Genomic DNA, 24,011 nt, shown 5'->3' on the forward strand with positions numbered 1-24,011 from the left:
TCCTTAACCCACTGAGCAAGGCTAGGGATCCAACTCTTATCCTTATGGGTACTATGTCTGGTTCTTAACCCACTGAGCCACAATGGAAACTCTGCTTCACCTTAATTACTTAAAGTGTAGTCCTCAGACAACCACAATCAGAATTACTTAGAGGACTGCTAAAATACAGACTCCTGGGCTCTGTGCCAGACCTGCTGCAAGAATCTGAGTGATGGGCTCCAGAAGTCTGTGTTTATAATCTTCCCCCAGTTATTTGTTATGCACACCAAAGTTTGTGCTTTAATTTCTCATCACACACTTGAGATACTTAAAAGATACCCCTGCTCTCTAGTAACTCATTTTACTTGGGAAAACAGAAATATAAGCTAGTCTTTGAGATATGATGTGATAAATGCTGTAAGATAATTTTTGTTTAGTATATATGTATATACATATAACTCTATCTGTATTACTGTGCTGATACTGTGTAGTATGGCAGATATAAGGGTGAGCAAAATATAGGTGGTCTGCCCTTACATAATTTACAGATATAAATTAATCAAGGAATCATTCAGATAAATTTAAGTGCAAAGTAGATAAAGGAGAGTTACTAATGCTGAAAATAGTATTTTATTATTTATTGTATTTTGAATACCTTAAAGGCACTTTTCTGGCAGGCAAGAGGTGAGAAGACATTCCCAGTAGAAGGCACAGTGGGCACAAATGCAGGGAGGTGTAAGATGCTTGTGGAGCAGTACAGTCAGTGGAGCTAATACAAGCAGTGCTGTGCGTAGGGAAGTGGTGCAGGAGCCCGGAGAGGAACATGTTGGTCCCAGATGGTGAAGGGCTGTCTATTCCAGCTTAAGATCTGCCTACAGAACAGTTTTCTCTGCATGTCCTACAGCCATCTCAAGCTCAATGTCACCAAATTTTACCCCAGATTTGCTACTTACATTTCCTCCTTTAGCTAGGAAATGACATCACTTCCACCAATAGCTAGATATCTGAAATGGTCTCTAACTTCTTTCTCACTATTTCCACATCTTCTTGGTTTCCAGATCTTGTACTTTCTAGCCTCTAACTATCTCCTTTGAGTGAGCCTCATCTTCTTTCTCTTTGGCTACTACTTTAGTTCCTGCTTTCATCACTCGTTATCTAGGCTATTACAGTAGCCTTCAGCTGAGTTCTCTGCCTCCTCACTTTTGCACTTTTTAGCACATCCACCTCTGCTTTACCAGACTGACATTTCTAAAAATGTAGATCGTATCAAATTATATCCTCCTCTGCATGAGGTCTTTTGTTGTTGTTGTTGTTGTTGTTGTTGTTTTGCCATTTCTAGGGCCGCTTCTGCAGCATATGGAAGCTCTAATCAGAGCTGTAGCCACTGGCCTATACCAGAGCCACAGCAATGCAGGATCTGGGCCGTGTCTGCAACCTGCACTACAGCTCATGGCAACGCTGGATCCTTAACCCACTGAGCAAGGGCAGGGATCGAACCCGAAACCTCATGGTTTCTAGTTGGATTCGTTAACCACTGAGCCATGACAGGAACTCCTGCATGAGGTCTTTTAATGAAAAATCAGCTATTTCCCACAAGATAAATCTAAACCTCTTAGGTTTTCCTGCTCTTTAAAATCAATTTATGCAAATTTATCTGCTGCCAGAAGTTTCAAAGTGGTTGAATATCATATCTGCTTTGTTAAGTGTTAGAGGAGCCAAAACATCCTCTTGGAGATAGGAAATAAAAAGAGCTGACTATTCCTTTTCATTCTTTGAATAAGAGAGCCTTTATTTCAATACTGACTCCCCTACATGATGATTGTATGACTGTGGGCAATTAGCTATCTTTTCTGACTGGGGACGATAAAGGATCTATATATAACATGTGCTTGTTGTGAGGATTAAACAAACTAATGCATGTGCATCAGCGAGGCAGGGAAGGCACAGCCACCTGTGGAGCTGGAGAAGTGTCTTGGAGGTCCTTGCTGTGCTAAGCATTAATTCTAGTTACGGGGGGGGGAAATGGGAGTCCAGGTAGGGATGATATATATATGTATGTATGTATAAAAATATATATATATATATATATTTTTTTGTCTTTTTGCCTTTTCTAGGGCCGCTCCTGCAGCATATGGAGGTTCCCAGGCTAGGGGTCTAATTGGAGCTGTAGCCGCTGGCCTAAGCCAGAGCCACAGCAATGCCAGGTCCGAGTCGCATCTGCGACCTACACCACAGCTCATGGCAACACTGGATCCTTAACCCACTGAGCAAGGCCAGGGATTGAACCCGCAACCTCATGGTTCCAAGTTGGATTCGTTAACCACTGAGCCATGATGGGAACTCCGCATTTCAATATTTTAACAGCTTGTAAAACTGTAACAAGTATATGCTGTCCAATCCAATCCAGTCCAATGTGGGAACCACCAAAATCCCTTATCTTGAGTTTATTATAAGGGGAATTATAGTTAGTCTAGCAATACGTGACAGAGTCAGAGGAGTATCCTTAAATTCTATGCATATATTAAGTAAGTCCTTTTTTCTGAAGTCATGCAACAAATATTAATGGAGTACCTATTATGTGCTAGATACTATGAAGCAAAAAGACAGTAGGATGACCAAGGCAGACTGGTTCTTGCCTTTAGAATATTTATAGAGTAGGATGAAAACAATACGAAAATCACAGAAATGGAGTTCCCGTTGTGGCGCAGTGGTTAACGAATCCGACTAGGATCCATGAGGTTGTGGGTTCGGTCCCTGGCCTTGAGGATCCGGCGTTGCTGTGAGCTGTGGTGTAGGTTGAAGACGCGGTTCAGATCCTGCGTTGCTGTGGCTCTGGCGTAGGCTGGAGACTACGGCTCTGATTGGACCCGTAGCCTGGGAACCTCCATGTGCTGCGGTAGCGGCCCTAGAAAAGGCAAAAAAAAAGACAAAAAAAATCAGAAATAATTTTGTGGTTTCAATTGTAATAAATGCTGTGATGGCAAATGAAGGCGTCTATGTCAGAGGCATACAGTTTAGTGGTGGAAGGTAGAGAAGGCTTGCATTAGAAAGATATGATTCAGATGAGACTTGACATGTCCAAGAGGTCTAGGGAGTATTACAAGAAACTAGAACAGTGTATGCAAAGGCCTTGAGTCAGGAAGGAGAGAATCTTTGCAGATGGACAAAGTGAACAAGGGAATGCGTGGCCAGGTTATGGTGAATGAGGAAGACAATGGTAAATGGCTGGAGGGGTTAGTGTGAGCCAGATCATACAGGGCTTTAAATGACATAATCATATCATTGTCATTTACTGTCCAAACCAGAACACGTAAGGGGTAATATTAATAATGATCCTTGGACAGTTGGCATGAATTAGGACTGTCCTGGACAAACCAGGAAATATGGTGTTCTGCTTACAGATCGTAGCGTTTGTTATTGTTGTTGTTTTTATTTTGTTCTGTTTTGTCAGAAGTCATGGGAAGTTTTTTTCAGCAAGATTGTTTTTAAATTTTAAAATACTTCCTTGATCAATATGCAGACTATACATTGGAAAGGAACATGAAAGTATATAAGGAGAGTAGCATGGAGGCTAGTGTAGTAGTTCAGGTAAGAAATGACATTGGCTTGGACCAGAGTGGTAGCAGTAGAGATGGAAAACAGTGGAAATAGGTTCCATTCCAGGCAGAAGTAGAGACGATTTTCAGAGAGGAAGTAGGGATAGTGTTAAATCTAATTTCCTTCTTTATTCTACAAGTATTTACCAGACACCTTCCACGTGCAGGCTCTATTCTCAGTGAGATGGGTCCTTAGTTAAATTGTTTTCTGATCTTGTGCAGCTATCTGCCATTCTTATAACATACCTACAAATTGAACATCTTATAGCAACAACCCTTATCAGGAGTGTTGAGAGGGAAGACTAATAAAGAATTTATAGCAAATAAAATTTCTGTATGAATGCTAAATGATTCTTTAAATTTTAGAAGATTTTATATTAGAGATATATATTTAGCTTTATAATAAGTTGTTTTCATAAAGTTTAATTCCAAGGAGAAAAAAGTTAGTCTTTCATTAAATTAAGACATGAATTAAACTGGTAGAGGGCTATATTGAAATGAAATGGTATATAAAAAATGGTACTTGCGTGTTAACTCAGTTGAAGGGTTCATTACCAAGTTTCCAGTGTTATTCAGCATTTGGCGTAAAACAGACTCAATTCTGCTTTTCATTGATGCTCCATTGTTATATCTGGTGAATTTAAATTTCATGACAATATCTGCTATCACACCACTACCACTTTGCCTGAAAAAACCATAAAGATATTTTTAAAAAATGTATTATTATGATCACTTTCTGCTGTTCTCTTTATATATGCTTCCTGACTAAACATTGAAAAATTCACTTAAGAAATTTAGTGTTAGAACAGATTCGCATAATAATGTTTATGTATATAATGATATGTCACAATGCTATCCCAGAGACATTTGATTTCAATGCATAGTATACTGTACCCACCATTCAGAATACATTGTCTTGAAGTCAGAGTCCACGTTGGACTTGAGGCAGATTTTTTGTTTCTTAATCTTTCTGTATCTGTCTCCTCACATTAAAATAGGTTATGAAGATTTTGTGAATTTATATATATATATTATACATATATATATATATATTCACACACACATGCATATACATATATATATAAATAAAACTTTTGGAAGAATTTATAGTGTATACTTATAAGTACACTATAAGTGGTAGCTATGGTTAGAAAAACCCCCGCACATCTCTCTTTAAACAAACTTGTAAAGATATGAGCTTCTAAATTTATGTGACTTATAAGCTTGAGTTAATTTTCTGATACCTATACTCCTTTATCTGGCTACAAGAGCAAATTTTAGCTTCTGTAGTATTATGTTCAGATTTTATTTCTATTTCAATTAACCCACAACTTTTCTCACAAAACCTTGATAATTTGACTAAAGGCTATAATTATCTAAAATCAAGAAAATTCCACTTCCTTCCAAGTAAATTACCATGTAAATCACTTCCTCCACCTAACATTGGCACTATTCTTTTTTTTTTTGGTCTTTTCTAGGGCTGCTTCCCAGGCTAGGGGTGTAATTGGAGCTGTAGCCTCTGGCCTACGCCAGAGCCACAGCAAAGTGGGATCCGAGCTGCGTCTGTGACCTACACCACAGCTCACAGCAACGCTGGATCCTTAACCCACTGAGCAAAGCCAGGGATGGAACCCGAAATCTCATGGTTCCTAGTCGGATTTGTTAACCACTGTGCCATGACGGGAACTCCTAGCACTCTCCTTTTCTGAAAATGAATGTGCATTAGGCAGATTTGGTTTTGATGTTCTTATATTCACTCTAGGCCACTTCCTCTCATTTCAAGTGACAGTTGTGCCATAATATTCACTTGAGATATTAACTGAGTGCCTTTTTGTGCTCTAGGCACTGTTCTGTTTCAGAAATTACCTGTGACCATGATTCACAGGTGCCATTCTCATGAGTCTTGCCATTTAGATGAAAAAGCAAACACTGAACAAATAATTATATTTTGTATTTCTAGCAACATGAACATCTAAATAATTAAAAAAACCTTTCCAACCAGAAATGCTAACTAAAATGTAATAAATTCCATTTGAAAGACAAAGCTGGGCTCACGTGAAGGTAAGGGAAATCTGAGAAGATTAAAAATAAAGAACATGAATATTATGCATTAAGCATTAGAATTATCCAGTAGGTTTGTATTTTAGCATTTATACTAAGAGAAATACTGGAGATGAGGCCTTGGCCTAGTATGAAATGGGGAGATGGACATGAGGTTTCAGAAGAAGGCTAGGATTTTCAAAGAACTAAATGTTTGGTGAAAGCATGGATTAGAAAGAAAAAGAAATCTCATGAAAGAAAAAGTTTAGTTGTCTCAGAGGTCCAGGTCTGGATAGAAAAAATATTCTCCTGAGAATTCATAATCATGAGCCTCACTTTGTGAAAGTTTTGCATTTACATTAATACCAATGAAGTAGCTAAAAAGAGCATCAGTGTGAACTGAGAAGATAAGAAGCTCATAGCACAATCTGACAACATTTGAGGAATGTAAAAAGAAGGAATAAGGTAGCGAAGAAAACTGAGAAGGAATAACTGGAGAGGTAAGAGGAAAATCAGGGTGTATAGAGTTGTAGAAACCAAGGGATGGTGCTATTTCAAAAAGGATTGAAAGTCCAGTGGTGCCAAATACTGTTGAGAGGTCCAAGAGGAGGACTGCTGTGGTTTCTTTGGAGTTTGTGATTCAGATACCATTTTTGAACTTGGCAAGGGCAATTGACATTTGTGGTGTGGTCAGAGGCCAGGTTGTGGTGGAATGAGCAGTAAGTAGGAAGTGAACACAAGGAGAAAAAACACAGGTGGTGCATTCAGTCCTACAAGTATTGCAAGCCAGTGGCTGGTATAGAGACTTGCCCAACAAAGTACTGAGGTGAATGTGCACTGAACTGACTGAAATGTGTTTTGGAAAATACTCTTCCTATGGATTCTTTTAATCCTCAAACTCCTCAGCAAATTTTATCTGACCAGAGCTCCATGCTTCTGGGTACTTAACTAGGTGGCTTTACTGAAAATAAGGAAAATTAATTTTCTTGTAGTGTTAGTATTTGCGAAAGAGTATAGTTTTTCTCTCTTCTGAAGAACTTTTGTGTATTATTTGAGGGGTAGAGCAGTGTGGACATTCGAGGCATCTGTGGTAGGGTTGGTAAGGGTGGCTGCTGTTTTAGTTGGGAGAACTGTTGCATCATATCACAGGGATAGGTCCACATTCAATTAAGGCAGGAATGGCAGATAACTAGCATGTATGCTGCTACTTCCTCTATCATTAATTCATGGCAGGTTGTCTGTATTTGGCCATAGCATCCTTGATACTCTAACATTCCAGGCAGCCAGAAACCAAAAAGCCATTTTTGATGTTGGTTTAGTGTTTGGATCTTGGAGGAATGTGCCCAGGACCATAGCGTTGCACATCTCCAGGGGGCACTGTTTACATATTTACTGCATTGCCAGTGGTATCCCTTGGATTTGTATAATAGAATAGCCCTGTGACTGTGCCTTCACCCGACTGTCTTTGACCCTTTCCTCCTTTTTCCCACCAAGAATCAATATAGTTCCCACCAAGAAGTAATGTAGTTATTTACATTAGTAGGTATATAGACAATATCTGGCATGTCTTGTTTTTGTTTGGCATTGGTTTTTAAAGCTTCCCGTTACAACTATTTTTATGGTATTGCAACACTTTGTGTAATGTCTCATTTATCATCCATGCTGCGAACAAAGTCAAATGTACCAAATTGTATCTATGCTTATAGATTTTTTGATGTAGTTCTACTCACCTCAGTTTGACAACATGAGCTCTGACGAACTGATTTCTTAAATTTGACTCCTTAAATGTTCTAGTAATCTGTAGAATGAAAGGAAAAAACCTCTCTGTAATTAAAGTTCTTCCTCTCATTTCTTTTTCTGCAAAATCTTGCAACAAGGGGGACTGTGTTAATGAGGAATAGAGTCTAGAGTTTTTAGTTCAGTTTAATGCAGTTCAGCACCATCTCAGAACACATGGGATCGATTTAGGCAGCTTGTGTAACCTTCTAATGCAGTGCTTGTTTCTTTTTCTATTGCACAAAGATGATAATGGACAAGATGCATCTTCACTAGAAGCCATTCTAGACACAGCAGATGTTTGACTCCATGAAGACCTGTGGTATATGATTTAGTGGCTCTTCCTAAAGGGATTGAGGCATGAGCCAGCTCAACACTAGGTGGGTCCACTGATGCAACTTACAGTGTGTGATCCTGAAATGGCTATTCTTCAGTGGGTGAAATCAGATTAAAATGAGCAGCCGTGGCGAGCTTGATGAGAGGTGAAGGGCAGTTTTTTCTCTGTTCTTCCTGATTAATGACTTAGCGTAGATTATGTTTAGCATCAGTTGGTATTCCCTGACTTAACTTTGCCCCTGAATCATTGCTCAGTGCCAGCAAGGATGGTCCTCTTGAAATATAAGGTTTAGCTTCACAATGAATTGGTGGTGGTTCTGTGACTGGAACAGCTGCCCTAAGATTCAGAGTGAGATGTACTGAGCTTTTGTAAGGTGGAGGTGAACATGAAAAGGAGAAGATGGGGAAATTAAATCACATGGTAAATATTGTATAAGCCAGCATTTCAAGTCAGTTCTTCTTGAGACTGTAAAGTTTATGCAGTCTCTATCCCACAGTATTGTATCTTATTTTTAAATATCCATTTCTTTAGTCTGAATATCAGAACAATCAGTTGTTAGACAAATGATAATTTTTTTCTTTCTAGAGGCCTTGAACATTTTTAAGAACTGTGAAGCTATTAGTTTTATCAAAAGTACCTCTACCCACTATAATACTGTTTACTTAAAATAGCATATTTCTTCATTGATATTTAAATACCTCTATGGCATATTTTTTTAGAAAACAGTGGTGATAAACAAGCATGTATGGTCTTATTTTCTTGACAGAAAATTATGTATTATGCATGTGTGATCATGCAGTTTGCATAGAAAGGTAATTGGAACATCAAAATATTAATAGTGGATATATCTGGGTATTGAGATTTTGTGTATATTTCTTTCTTCTTTGTATTTCTCACATGCCCTGAATTTTCTGCATGCTTGTGTATTATCTTTATAACAAAAGACAGTACTATAATTACTTCCAGTTTTATAACAAGATTTAGATAACATAATTTACTTTATAGGCCATTTTGAGAGTAATTTAAGAATAACAAATTTGATTGTATAATTTTTTTTGTCAATGGGAATTATGTTTTAAAGTTTTCCTGCATATCTTGCAAAGATACTGGTAGTGCTTTTTAAAAGAAATTTATTTAATCATGTTTTTCATATTGCTGTATATGTTATGCTTTATGCCTTGTGACGTTTCTCTCCAAGTCAGCCTTTTGCAATTTTACATATGCTCTCTGAAGGATGAGTTGACCTAACCTATCTGATCTTTCTGGCAGGAACCGAGTGGCCTCTTTAGGGCCGAGGACATCTTTGATGTCTTGCTTTAATAACAAATAGCTGGGTTCTGATTCCCTGTGATGACGCTGGAATTCTCAACACACACACTTTCCATTTGATCCCAATTTTAAACTGGGTACACAGCTGAGATATTACAAGATGTCTTTGCGTGGAGTTAAGGGCTTCATTATGAGGAACCCACAGACTGGCCCTCTGAGATGTATACTTCTAGTACTTTCTCAAGAAATTTAAGAATGTGCCCTGGTGTGAAGTCTCAATAATGAGTTCTCATGATGCAAATGATATAACTAAATATTTCTGTTGACTTTTTAGAACAGGTTGGGCATAAGAAGTAGGGGGTTGGGGAGGCAGATTGCTTTAGTAAGCCTAAAATGGAAGTTTTATCTGCATTTCCACATTTTCTGGAATATTCCCTAATTCAAGCCTGTAAGCCCTTGGTTTTCTTCTGGACCACTGTATGAGCTTCTAACTAGTCTTACTATATGCAGGCTCTTCTGTTTACAATCTAATTTTTACATTTCTGAACGGGAATCTGTCAGAGCCTGTTTCTATCACACTGCCTCTAGCTCAAAACATTTTGCTAAAAAATAAAGCCCTAACTTCTTAGATACACATATTCTCCTCTCTCTGCCTTGGCGCATGTTTTAGCTATGGTGTGCCTACTCATTCTTACAGCCAACCCAGAAAGTCATCTTTTATAAGAAGCTGTCTCTGATCTCTATGATTGGTATAATTTATCCTTCTACCACACAGTTATATCTGCATTGCTCTCATGTCACACACTACCTACCTACCTTGTATTATAAAGATCTGTAGGCTTGTTTAACCTCCCGTGTTAGACTGAACCCCGTGTGGGTAGTATCCAATATCTACTCCACTTTTGTGTGTGCACAACATTTGGCAGGATTGATGCTTAATAAATGTTTATTGAAGGTATAGGAGGCTCCCACCACTGATGTTACAGACTGACCCTACCTCTGCCTCTTGGCTTTCTGTTCCCACATCACCTTGATTCAGGTCTTTATTCTGATCTTATTAAACATTTATGTAATACACCTAATTTCCCTTACTCTAATTCCATGATCACCAAGTGCTTGTCTCATTACTTGACTTCCAGTGTAGTTTGCCTCTAGGGAACAAGCATGTTGGACAAGCAGATGCTTTAGTCCCCCAACCATGGTAGTTCTCATTACAGAGTAACTCAGTGGCTCCCCAAGTGTGGTCCCTGGACCATTATCAGCACCAGCATCACCTGGGAGCCTGTTAGAAATGCAAATTCTTGGGCCTACCCCAGACCTTCTGAATCAGAAACTCTGACATTGGGGTCTGGAAATCTGTGTTTTAATAAGCCTTTGATATAATTTTGTTACATGCTAAAGTTTTAGAACCATTGTATTCATTTATATTCTTAGGAGTCTTAAAAAAGGTAAGGGTAAGTGAGCAACCCTGAGACTGGCCATCTCTGACCCTACAGGGCTGAGGGCCACACCCTGGTCTGTGATGGTAAACAGTGCTGAGGGTCTGCTTCTGAGGCTTCCTGGCAGGCAGCCTGTGGGCCTCCTCCAGTGAGTCTGTGTATTTTCCATGTCAGTCACTGAACCAAAGGATGATGTTACCCAAACTATATTAACTTGTCCTTTAGCACCTACTACCTGTGTGTTTAGTTGGTTAAGAAAATAGGAGAGAAAGCAAAATGAAAAGGATTTAAAAAGACAAACTCTAAAAAAATAATTAAAAAACCCCCCAAAACCCCACAAAAAACAAAAACAAAAAATAAAAAGACAAACTCAGGGGTAGAAATGATACATGTTAAAATTATACAAGCATAGACTTCCAGTCTTCGAAGTCACAATCATGCAAAAATACATGTTTACTCATAACCTATTACTTTTCACTCATGATGTAAGAAAATGCACACTAGCAAACTGACTTGGAAAAAAGCACAACAAAATATATCTTTTCCCCTTCCTAGAGAAAAAAATGCAGTGCATCTAGCAGTTGCAAATATATCACAGAGTATTAGGTTTATTATCATACTCGTTTTATGATGTAATAAAGAGCAAAGACAAATATTAACTTACCATAGATTCAATTCTTCCACTCAAAGACCTATATTTCTGTGTAGCTGGTGAATTTAGCTCATCACTATATTCAACATTTAGGATTTGAAATCTACTATGGTAAAAGTAAGCTTTTTGATCTGTCAAACAAAGAAAAGACAGTCAGTTTCACATCACTAAGTACTTTAATCTTTATTTTATATAGGGTTATGAGAGGCAATGTTATACAGTTTAAAAACGTGATTACTTTGAAAGAAAACCCTAAGATTTTTTTTTGTTCTGTTTTTTTAGGGTTGAACTTGTGGCATATGGAGGTTCTCAGGCTAGGGGTCTAATCAGAGCTATAGTTGCCAGCCTACACTACAGCCACAGCAATGTGGGATCCAAGCTGTGTCTACAACCTACGCCACAGCTCATGGCAACGCCAGATTCCTAATCTACGGAGCAAGGGCAGGGATCGAACCTGAGTCTTCATGGATACTAGTCAGATTTGTTTTCACTGAGCCATGATGAGACCTCCGAAAACTCTAAACTTAATGTAAATGTAACTACAGTAAAATTTTTCTTTCAGTTTTACAAAAGATTGGCAAAACTGGAACTATTAAAAATGTAGACACAATTTAGAATAGATTTACAAGGAGATCCTGCTGAATAGCATTGAGAACTTTGTCTAGATACTCATGTTGCAACAGAACAAAGGGTGGGGAAAAAAATGTAATGTATACATGTAAGGATAACTTGATCCTCTTGCTGTACAATGGGAAAATAAAAAAAAAAAAAGAGTTATGGCAGAAGATGGTCCAACTGTCAGTCACGGCGATGGAGCCATCCCCATTTAAACCAAGTCATCCATAAGGTGATGTTGGCAGCCAATTTGGACAATGTGGAAGACAGACTCTAAGGTCACTCCTATGACCTGGGCTTCCTGGTGTTCATGTCCTACTATGATCCCCTGTCCTTGAGTGTGGATGGGACCTGTGACTTGAATATGGCAAAAGCAATGGGCTTGTAGAATGGTTGGCCAGTGGGGACCTGCTGTACAGCACTGGGAACTTTGCCTAATCTTCCAAAAAAGAATGGATGTGTGTATAACTGAATCACTTTGTTGTATAGCAGAAATTATCAAAATACTCTAAATCAACTATACTTCAATAAGACTTGACTTTTTTTAAAAAGTGAAAAAAAATGTATGAAAATCAGAAGAGTGTTATTTGAGAAATTAAAATTTTCAGAAGTAATTTCATTCTTATTGTATTAGGGAGATTTGTAATTGCAGATTTATTCATTCAGGAAATATTAATGTCTATAATATGTTATTTATTTATCATTAAGGAATAGCCCAAAATAATTCTGAATAGTTTTAAAAATTATTTCACATAGTGTTCTTTTTAGAGGAATTAGTGACTTGTCGTTAGTTTTCTGAACTAAGCTAGGAAATAACCGTTCTGATAAGACAGCTAATCTGGTTGTTCAGTGTGAATTTTTTCCATCAGAAAGGGTCTTCCAAAGGATATACTAAGCTGTGTGAAGGAATAAAAATTACTAAAATACACTTGTACATATCTTAGAAACATTAAAAACATGGACATAACCTAATCTGTCTTGGGAAAAATCCTTGCTTCCATTTGATCATTCATATACATAATTTATGCAGAGAAATAATTGGAGATCCTGGGGGAAGAGTAGTGTGGTCCTTTTTGGCAGAAGGCAAGTCTTTCCAGGACCATAAGTGGGCACTGGTATACACCTTGAAGAGGATTTATTTAAGCTCCTCCCTATGTGTTTCAGTGTGACAACACAGTGTCATTAAGAGAGAAAATTCATTAGTTTAATCTGAAACGCCGTTTGTTTTTCCTACTTTTGTAATTCACCTTGGGCATAGTTGTCTTCAGGTGATTTAATAGCAAAATGTAGTCAAAAGCAAAATTTAGGCACAACTTTATGATTAGATGGACTGAAAAGATATTTCTAATTACTGAAGTAAATAAATCTGTTCTCGCTCAGTCTCCACACTCACATGTACCCATGAGCTTTTGCCCTCTCCCACCCCAATGGTTTCAATAATTTAATAGGATCGTAACTGAAATAAAATTAAAAAAACCCTCAAAGTGTATTTTCAGGTGAAAAACAGATAACATATATTATCTAGTGAAATTTTACACATTCTATCTACATTAAAACATCAGAAAGAATATTCACTGAGGTATTAGTTCAAACTTGTGAATGAGAGGGTATATGCATTCTTTATATTCCTTATTTCTTGTCCTTTTTTCCCCCTAGTTTTTGTGATGTAATAAAATTAAAATAAAAATGCAAAGAATCCTTTTTTTTTTTGTCTCTTCTAGGGCGTTACTTGCAGCATATGGAGGTTCCCAGGCTAGGGGTCAAATTGGAGCTGTAGCCGCCGGCCTACACCAGAGCCACAGCAACGCCAGATCCTTAACCCACTGAGCGAGGCCAGGGATCAGACCTGCAGCCTCATGGTTCCTAGTTGGATTCGTTAACCACTGAGCCACAATGGGAACTCCCAGAATCCTTTTTTAAAGTTTGTTTTTACCCATTTCTGTTTCTTAACAGCAAATTCATCTCCTTTCATAACAGTTCTGCTCCTAAAATTGTTTTCAAGAGACATTTTTGAATTAACAAATTTAAATTAGCATCTTTTATATGTAATATTTGACTTTTACAGTTGTATTAGGTTATTAAATGATGAAGGAAATCATGGTATTAATGAAAAACAAGCAAACTCTAGCGTCAGAAAAATACCGAATTTTTTTTCCCCATGGTTAGAATAATTCTTGCTTAGGTAATGTTGTTTAGTGTACAAAAAAAAAAAAAAAAAGACAAAATATAAAAGAGAAAAAAATACTGAATTAGGAAAACTACAGATATGAGCATATATTTAGGGAACCAAAAGTAAGGTAAATAATTATGTTGTATTAAGAAATAAAAATGGCAATAAAAGAGAGAATGCCAAACTTTTAATCTGAATATAGTTAATTAATCTGAAAAGTGGTACTAACAGTCTTCTAATACTTACCAAAAGCTAAAAAGTGGACAAGTAGAGCTATGGTCACTGCCAGGATCACCACCACTGCGACAACAACAAAACATACTGTGTATGGATTCAGAGATCTTGAAGCTGATCGTACTGTTGCTGGCCTTTGAACAAGGGAAAAAGATCAAAGGCCACTCATTTCACTCAGAAATGATCATTCTCTGCCTTCCTAACTCTTAGCTTGCACATGGCTCTATAGAACACTGATTGGTTCTTGATGGGAATATAGTTCTGGGAATGAAACCGAACTGAATCACATGCTCCTCAAAGATTTTTATTTCAATTTTTTTCAGCACTAAAATGTTGATCTTTAGATAGTTTGATAGAAGAATAAAAAAAATATGACCTGTGGTTAGCAATTGTTTTCCCTTCTTGTACCAGTTAATGAAGTTCTAAAGAATAACAACTTTTTTCTGTTCTACTACAACTCCAAGACCCTGCATTGGACACAGCTCCCTTACGTGGCCACCAGTCCCGGGGATGTGCTGAAGAGAGATCCTTTTGGGTAGGAAGAGGGGTGGGGAGAGTCAGAATAGTCTAATTTCTCACTGTAATATTCTCTGTATTATTAAAATGGGGATATGGCCAGAGGCTGAGAGCTGAGATCCAGGAGAGTAGTAAGCTCTTGAAATGAATTAGAATGTACCAGCAGCAGAGAATTTGTGTGATCTTTTTTTTTTTTCACACACAAATTCATCAATGGTTGTGTAAGTCAGTAGATTGTACTAGCACAGTATCTGGTATTATATTAGGCATATAACCCAACTACTATCTTTGTCACTGCCTCCCTTCTGACCACCACATACACTCTTACTGCGGAGGCCACAGAAGAGCTGAGTGTGAATTCCTGTTTTATCCCTTGTTTGCTTAGAGATCATATTGTCATTTATCTGAAATTTTCTTCTCTTAAAAAAAATAGGAATAATAATACCTGCCTCACAAGGCTGTTTGAAGATCCATGAGATGATGTTAGGTGTTTGAAGTGTCTGTTTCTAATAAGTAGGTTATCTACTAGGCTCTGAGAACCTTGAGGATAAGATGGTATTCATGCAGATATTTCTGGCACTTAATAGGATACTTGGCATATGTAGGTGGTTCATAGATTTATGATATTTCTAAATATTGCATGTGTTAACTCCTGGGTGTGTTTTAGATTTAAAAGCCTTAACAGAACTGAAAAACTGTTATATTTGGCCAGAATATAGTCCGACTTCCATTTTTTTTCTATTTGTTTTGCTAACATTCTGGTATAAGTGTGAAGGGAATACTCTGAGAGTCAGTGATTCCCAGACTTTAGGTTTCACAGCAGGGTTACCTGCTGTGTGGTCTGGGCTCTACCTGACCCCCATACAGATGACAGGGCATCTCCTGGTATTTTACATTATACCACCCACACATTGTATGCTGTGGTTCTGGGACCAGTATCATTTCAGAAGATTATTGGTGGACATAGACTTGCCAACTTTCAATTTTGTCGAATAAATATATTAAAAATTACAAAAAATGACCATCCTCAAACATTATTGTTAAATAAAAGGACCTCTAGGTACAGAAAAATAGGAAGGACTTAATCTCAGAATAAAAAAAAGATGAATAATTTAACTTTAGCCTAATGATGACTTGACATTGGTCCAGACTCCAGCATTAGGGAATGGTGACTGTGGTAATTTTTTTGTAGGAGAAAATTTGCACCTTGCCACTTGCTGACTTTTTGAGCCTCAGTTTGTCTGTTTGCTTATGGGTTTGTCTTGCTGATTGCACAGGGTTTGGTATTTTTGAGTTCAGTAAATGCCAGTGGGTGCTGATTGGGGGAAAGCCAAAGATGAGCAGGAGGCAAGATAACTCAGATGTGGTTCCTACTGATTGACTTCCACCTCAACAACCAGGAGCTGAATGTATCCCAGAGATGAGCAGGAGTGCAAAGATTCATGAGTGTTGAGTGAAAAGTTACTAAAAAATAGGATTAAGTTGGAAGCCAAAACCCCAAAAATCAAAAACCAAAGGCTACTGTCAGCATATACTTTAGTTTGGATAAACCTCCCATGGAAATGGCTTTAGAGCCAACTTTGCTTCAGTTCACGGAAAATGTCTTAAACCCTAAGGCTGAAAAACACCATGAGACATATGACTCAATAAACAAAGGGCGTGGAGCTCAAATTATCTTAATCCCACAAGCCGTAATTAATTACATAAGAATGGGTTGTTCCACCCTGTAGGAACAGCTAAAGAAATATTTTCTCTCTTGTTAGTAGTGCAACTTGTCATTGAATTCTGTATGGGACTGATTGTAAAGCTTGTGCCAACACACACTAACTTGTGTACAATATTTGCTTTGCAAACTATCAGAGAAAATATGTTTGCTAACACTGTCTGAACTGTATTCATATGCAGTGGAAATCTACAAGCAGATACTTTGCTTTTAAAGCAGGATCCTGATCAGTGAAATTTTTAGTGCTTGCATTGAAACAGCAAAACAAATATTCAGTTGTCACATATTTAACCAGCCTCCCCATGTTTCTCTCTTTCTCTCTCATTGATTTGGAAAATTATATGAATGTTGGAAAACATATTCTATGCTTTTTATTATGAGAACCTAGGTGTCAGGCATTGTACATGTTTTTTGCCAATCTTCATAGTAGTCTTTTAGGTGGGTGTGATGATCCCTGTTTGGAAGATAGAAAAACTGAGGCTCAGATAGTAAATAACTCATAATTTCGCAGGAGCAGCAGAGCTAGAAATGGAAACTATGGTGGTTAGAATAAAAAACACTGACTTCCTCTGACATGCATTTCTTCCTTCACACTGTAAGAGGTGGAAAAGCTTTGAGATCCGTATGTCTCCTGACATTTCTTGGAGGAATGCTAAGAGAATCAACATCAATTGAGTGCTTATAAATTGAGTTTTAGGACTTTGTCCTTACACATAGTAAATGTGCAATAATATAATTGCTGATTTAGTTTTGATATGAAAGTATACCTTACTTGAATATATCAGATTTATGTAGAAATATTAGTTAACTTATGCCATTGACAACCAATATATAGCTGTGGATTAATAGAGTCACTTGGCAATAACTTTACATTATTCATAAGAATAGAGGAAAATGACAGGGTAATTATAAATTGAGATATATATTATATGTATATAGCGGACTTTAAGACAATTTTGTGTCCATTTAAATAAGATTTCAGGAGTGATGATAACAAAGATTTGGTCTGTGGTTGTTGTCTCCTGATAAACATTCTTCCTCGATGATCCTGTCCTATACCTTAGTTTCAGCAAGTGTTTCACAGATATCATTTCCTAAGATGAATCTTAAGCTCAGACCTCTGTCTTTGGACTCCACACCATCATTTTCAGTTATGCACTGGATGTCTTATGAGTGTTTTACATAACAACAGTTATAAACTCCTTAAATATAACAACAGTTTAGTTCAGAATTGTACCTGCTATCTTTTTCTCCAGCCTGCATTCATGCCCCACTACTTCTAATATCTGTGAGTGTCACTGAGAATTATCTAGTACTGTAAGTTGAAGACCCAGGAATTGGCTGTATCTGCTCCCTTTTGGTGATTTCCCACATTCAAGAGGTAGGTCATCAAGCGGTTCTTATCTTACTGCCTAAATCTTTCTGTCCATTCACTCTATATCTTTCTTAATTCTGGCTGTCAGCATCTTATGTTACTAGAAATGCCTCTTAATTGGTCTCCCTTCTTCCATTAATGAATCGGTCAATTGAAGAGATATTTAGCGAGTGCCTCCTATGTTCTAGGCAAAATTTAATTGCTGGAATACAATGGAAAAAAAAATCATAGCAATCCTAATGGTGCGGGTAGAGAAATGAGTAAGATAAGTAAGTAAATTAAAGGAAAAAAAAGCAAAGCAGTGGGAAACGGAGTGTGTACTGAGTGCTGAAAAGTGAGCTAGAGTGGCCAGGAAGGGCCTTGCTGAGGAGATGGCATTTGAGTAAAGACCAGAAGAAGGTGAGTGAACAACCCAGGAAGATACCAGAGGGAGAATTATCTAGGTGGACCAACAGCAGTTTGAAGGTCCTGAGCCAGGAGCTCACATGGTAAATTTGACAGCTGAACTGGAGTGGAGTAAGAAAGTTAGGGTGGTGAGCATTGGAAGAAGATAAGGTCAGAAAGATAAGGAGCAGGGAGTCAGTGGTTGGAAGACTTAGGGCTTTGCATGTAAGCACTTGTGTCTTTATTCTGAGTGAGACGACATCTTTGAGGGTTTTGAGCAAAACAGTAACATCAGATCTATTTCTTAAATAGGATCACTCTGGGCACTTTGGCGGGAGTAGTGGGCCTGGGATGGAGTGGGAGACCATTCAGTAATCAAAGTAAGAGATGATGGTAGTTTAGACAAGGGTGGTAGCAAGAAATGGTGAGAAGTGGTCAGAATCTCCATATATTTTGAATTTAGACCCTAGAGGATTTAGACTCTGATGATTCACTTATCAGTTGTGGGAAAAAGAAGAATCTAGATGAAATGTAAGATTTTTGCTTCTTTCTAATCAACTCTTTAAAAATCCTTCTAGGGATTTAAAAAATGTAAAAATGGAAATCTGACATCTCCCTCTTCCAGTACTTCATTTGAAATTTGTCTGTAGTTCATCAAAATCTTCAGATGCTATCCAAACCTTCTGTGGCATTTAAGGCCAACCATATCACCTCTGCACTTCATCTTCTGCCACGTCTTCACCTGCCTGCTTGACCCCAGCCAGATCAAATGCCACAGCCCCTTCTGAATGTGATGTTTTTTGCCTGAAAAATGTTATACCTTAGTTGCCTCGATAATTCACATTTTATTCTTAGAATATACAGACATCTTTCATTTCTCTCCAGGTAGGTACCTCTTGCTGTCCCTCATCTGATCTCAAAATGCTCAGTGCATTTCTCCGTTATAGTCTTTGTCCTTTCATGTGCTGGCATCCACATCTAGGCTCTAACTTGTGAAAGGTGGGGACGTATCTTGTCTGCCAGGAGAGGCCCCATTCCTAGCACAACACCCATTTCAGAGTTGCCTCAGGCATTGCTACAGAAAAATTGATGAAGGACTCTGCAAACAGGGACTTAGGAAATAATTTTACTATAGTTTGTAGGGACTTTGTATAGGGTTGTTTGCTGTGAGTTCTTTTTTAAAATACTGACCAAAATGTAGATCAGAGAATAATCGCTGCCATCTATTGAGTGCTTTCCATGTACCTGTCTGAACTTTTCTACATAATTTAATCCCTGTTAAAAACCCTTGTTTACAGATAATGAAATAAAAGCTTGGTTACTCAGCGAGTAAGAGAGCTGGAATGTGAATCTAGGTCTCTCAAGCTCAGACTGCAAACGGGCGCTTGAGATGGGAGGAACTTTTTTGTTAATTATCTTGTATTACTATTAATTTCTGTCCCATTTACTACCTTATTGTTGATATGAAGAAATGCTAAGCTGTGGGGAGTTCCTGTCGTGGTGCAGTGGAAATGAATCTGACTAGGAACCATGAGGTTGCAGGTTCGATCCCTGGCCATGCTCAGTGGGTTAAGGATCCAGCATTGCCATGAGCTGTGGTGTAGGTTGCAGATGCGCCTCAGATCCCGTGTTACAGTGGCTGTGGTGTGGGCTGGCAGCTATAGCTCTGATTAGGCCTCTAACCTGGGAATCTCCATATGCCGTGGGTGTGGCCCTAGAAAGCAAAAAAAAAAAAAAGGAAATGCTAAGCTCAAAGATATTTTTACAGACTTTGTATTACAAGATATACAAACACATCTATGAGTGTGTGTGTACATGTTTACATTACATTATATGTTGGAGCTAGGAAGAACATGAGAAATGGTTCCAAAATAGAGAGATTTACTCTACTTTAGCCCCTTTCATTAACTCTGGGTGGTTGTCATAAGGAGGTAATACAAACTGTCAAAATACAGTTTTTAAGTTGAGGAACAGTTTGTTCAAATTAAGTCTTGAAAGACTTGGAAGCTCAATGGTTTAAAGCAGGTGAAAATAGAGTAGCTTCTCTTGAATTTGAATTGTGGGAAAAGGATCCCTTTCTGTTTTCAGCAAATCACTGGAAACACATTTATTTATTTATTTTTAGTATTTTAGTCCAACACATTTATTATTTATTTCTTAAGTTTTTTTTTTTTTTTTAATTCTTGTTAACCTTAGGTATGTTGTAAAAAAGAAGAGAGGCACAGGGTTATTCAGGATTGCACAAATGGATGATGACAGAGTCAGTGCCATCGTTTTAAGACTTCTTGAATATATTTGTTTTACTAACTGTGATGCATTCTGAAAACTGTGGTTTCCCTTGTAAGCTAAGATTCCTATCCTGGAGTCACAAATCCACGATACTTACTTTATGGGGATGCACCTTTGGAAGGTACTACCTGACTTTCTTTTAACTCAGTGATTTACATTCCAATTTATTTTTATTTTTGGTAACATTTAAATAAATTTATATTCCTCGAAGATATAAATAACCTTATACTTCTTGAGGATACAAGGCTGGACAAGTGGCAGGGCGCCTGAGCAAGCCTATATAATGCTTTTGTGAGAATTAGGAAAAGGCATGTTCCCTGGGAAATGGAGATAATTATTCAGGGGTATTCCTTGTGCTGCATGAAGCTCTACTCTGGAGCAGACAGCTTATCAGGGAGCGTAGGTGCCATCTCAGCTTCCAGTTTACCTCTGAGCCAAGCATTTATATGTGTGGCACAAACTGTAACTGCGTATAGCAGACCTGAGATGATGTGTCAGAGCTCTGAAATCTGCTACTTATGGGAAAAGCCAATCTGAGATTCAAATTCTTCTCATAAAGTTTGCAGATTGATACAAATGACTAATAGGTATGTATGTAAGCCTGTGCATATGTATGCACATGTGCAGTGGTTGAGTTGAGTGTTGAAGGTTCAGGAGAACCTACTGCCAGTGAAGCAAGAGTGTGGGCTAATTGCTTCACAGGCCAGTTAAATTCTTTCTTTCCTAGGACTCAGGCTCTACCCTGAAACTCTGGCTCTTTTTCTTTTTTTTCTTTTCTTTTTTTTAGGGCCACACTCATCTCAAATGGAAGTGCCCAGGCTATGGGTTCAATCGGAGCTAAGCTGTTGGCCTACACCACAGCCACAGCAATGCAGGGTCTAAGCCACATCTGTGACCTACACCACAGCTCACGGCAACACTGGATCCTTAACCCACTGAGCAAGGCCAGGGATTGAACCTGCATCCTCATGGATACTAGTCAGATTGGTTACCACTGAGCCACAATGGGAGCTCCCTCTCTGGCTCTTTTTAACAGATCTAGGCCACAGAATCAACCCTGTGAGAAGGTGTGACCACAAGAAGACAAATCCATCTTTATTACTGGTAGAAAAATAAATTCCTTCTCTATGATACTCTATTTTTACTTTGTCTAATTGGTTCTAGCCTTGAAGGAATCTTTCATATACTAGAAGTTCATGGATATTTTTTCTCTATTTTATTATTATTATATCATTGAAATATATAAGATGCTTTATAGAAATTTTTACTTGATTTTAAAACATTCACTAGGTTCTAGTGTTTGAGGATATATCTTGGGCTGTGTTTTTTTTTTTTGTCTTTTTGCCATTTCTTGGGCCGCTCCTGTGGCATATGGAAGTTCCCAGGCTAGGGGTCGAATCGGAGCTGAAGCCGCCGGCCTACACCAGGGCCACAGCAGCGCTGGATCCGAGCCGTGTCTGCAACCCACACCACAGCTCATGGCAACGCCGGATCGCCAACCCACTGAGCAAGGGCAGGGATCGAACCCGCAACCTCATGGTTCCTAGTCGGATTCGCCAACCACGGGAACTTGCAACGATGGGACCTCCCTCTTGGGCTGTATTAAACAATTGTTAGAGAAGAGAAAAACTGCAGTTTATGCTTCATCACAGTGTATAAAATTTTAATTTATTTGGACCTAGCTATGTTGAAAAAGAGTGATATATTCTGTATATCAATTCTGTATTTCTGCAATAAGTAAGGAAATTCAAAATAATTTCTTCTTTTTGAGATTTCCTTCATTCTAACATCAGTCATGTTTTTTAAATGAGATATAAAAGATTCCTGTAATTGACTTTAAACTTAGGAGCATACTGTTGTTTATTTTTTTATTTGCTTATTTATTTAGTCTTTTTAGGGCCACACCGGTGGCAAATGTGGAGGTTCCCAGGCTACAGGTTGCCCAGGCTACGGGTTGAATTGGAACTGTAGCTGCTGGCCTACATCAGAGCAATGCCAGATCTGAGCTACATCTATGACCTACACCACAGCTCATGGCAATGCCTGATCCTTAACCCACTGAGCGAGGCCAGGGATCAGACCTGTATCCTCATGGATACTAGTCAGATTCATTTCCTCTGAGCCACGATGGGAACTCCTAAGCACACTGTTTAAACTCGAGCTGGGAGATATGGATTCAACTATTGTGTCAAATCTAAGCTATGAGATCTCATGTAAGTCATGGCTTTTCCAAACTCCCATTGTCTCATTTTTGAAATGAGCAAAACAATACCCTCCCCATCCAAAAAGAACCAAATAAAACATATGTGACAGTTTTCTATAAAATTTTTCAGAATTTAAGACATTATTATAGGGACAGCTAAGGTATACCAGAAAGATTATGCCAGTAACTGTTGTGATCTTGAGTCTTAGTTCCCTTAGCTATATACAGGTGATACTAATACCCACCACCTATGATTTTGTGAGAATTAAAGCAGATAATACACATGCCATGTACAGTGCTGAAGAAGCACAAGGCACCTTTGGAGTAAGATAAAATTCTTTTAATTATTCAGTTTATTACCCCACGTCCATATTTATAATATTAAGAGAAAAATTGTGCTCCATTTAAAATGTTAAACTTTGCCTATTTTTCTCTATCTCCACTTTTATTTTATACTTCGTACTCATAGATGACGTCTAATTTATATTTTTAGTTGTAGCATTTTTTATGAGCCCTAATTTCTTCCAAATGACTCCTTGGTGTTATCACACATATACCAAATAAAGAACATGTCCTCAGCTGTCTCCATTGAAGTACTTTGTGTAGTAGAAGAAAGTTTATATTAGTTTTCTACATTTAAACTATAGTCACTATTTTTTTTTCACTTAGAAATATTCATTGGTTTTACATACCTGTTATTTTGCCAGGCATGCAAAAAGAAATTAAGCTCTTTAAATAACTTTAGAGTGATAGGTAAAAAGTGGCACATAAGCCCTCCAAATGCTATAAAAATTGAGAGGTCAGAGAAGTAACTTTTGGTTAAAGGAAGAAGGAATTGTTACCAATCTTCATGGGACATGCAGCATGTGAGCCGTGCTTTGCAGGATGGGCAGGACTTCAGCGTAGATGAAGAAACAGGAACAGAAGAGACGGAAAGTACAAAGTGTGCTTGGGAAACAGCAGTTGCATCTGTATTGCCCTTTTAGGCAAGTAAAGGGAAAATAGTCTGGAAAAATAAGATCAATTGAGATTATAGAAGACACTCAGTGTGATGTATTTGGGGTCTTTGCTTTAGGGCATCACTGAGGGTTTTGAAATGAAGAGCTCTGAGAAAACAGCAGTGTTTTAGAAAGGCTAATCTGGTGGCAAGACTGGGCTGCAGTGGGAGGGAGTTGGGAGGTAGTGGTATCACTGTGGAGACTCGCTCATTAGTCCGTGAATGGGATGGGACAGGCCTAGGGTCCTGTAGGGACTGCGAGGATGGAAAGGAGAGATTGAGGAAGACACAGATCGTGGAAGACTGGAACCATTACCCCATACAGAATGCAGAGCCAGAGGCAAGAGAAGCAGCCCAAGATGAGACCTTGAGGGCTGAGTCTGAGTAACTTAGGGCTTGGCTCTATTAGTTCCATGA

At 38.2% G+C, this 24,011-nt stretch overlaps 1 protein-coding gene across 1 annotated transcript in view; it reads right to left on the reverse strand.

The window, feature by feature from the left end:
- The window catches only part of TMPRSS11D (transmembrane serine protease 11D), a 53,299-nt gene that overhangs the window by 14,156 nt on the left and 15,132 nt on the right, over positions 1-24,011 (reverse strand). Inside the window, 4 exon segments of the mRNA XM_047799427.1 lie at positions 4,103-4,260; positions 7,346-7,413; positions 11,101-11,219; positions 14,120-14,241. Coding sequence (XP_047655383.1) covers positions 4,103-4,260; positions 7,346-7,413; positions 11,101-11,219; positions 14,120-14,241 — 467 coding nt within the window.

The sequence above is a fragment of the Phacochoerus africanus genome, chromosome 10, assembly GCF_016906955.1.
Source record: "Phacochoerus africanus isolate WHEZ1 chromosome 10, ROS_Pafr_v1, whole genome shotgun sequence".
In the NCBI taxonomy this organism is placed as follows: Eukaryota; Metazoa; Chordata; class Mammalia; order Artiodactyla; family Suidae; genus Phacochoerus; species Phacochoerus africanus.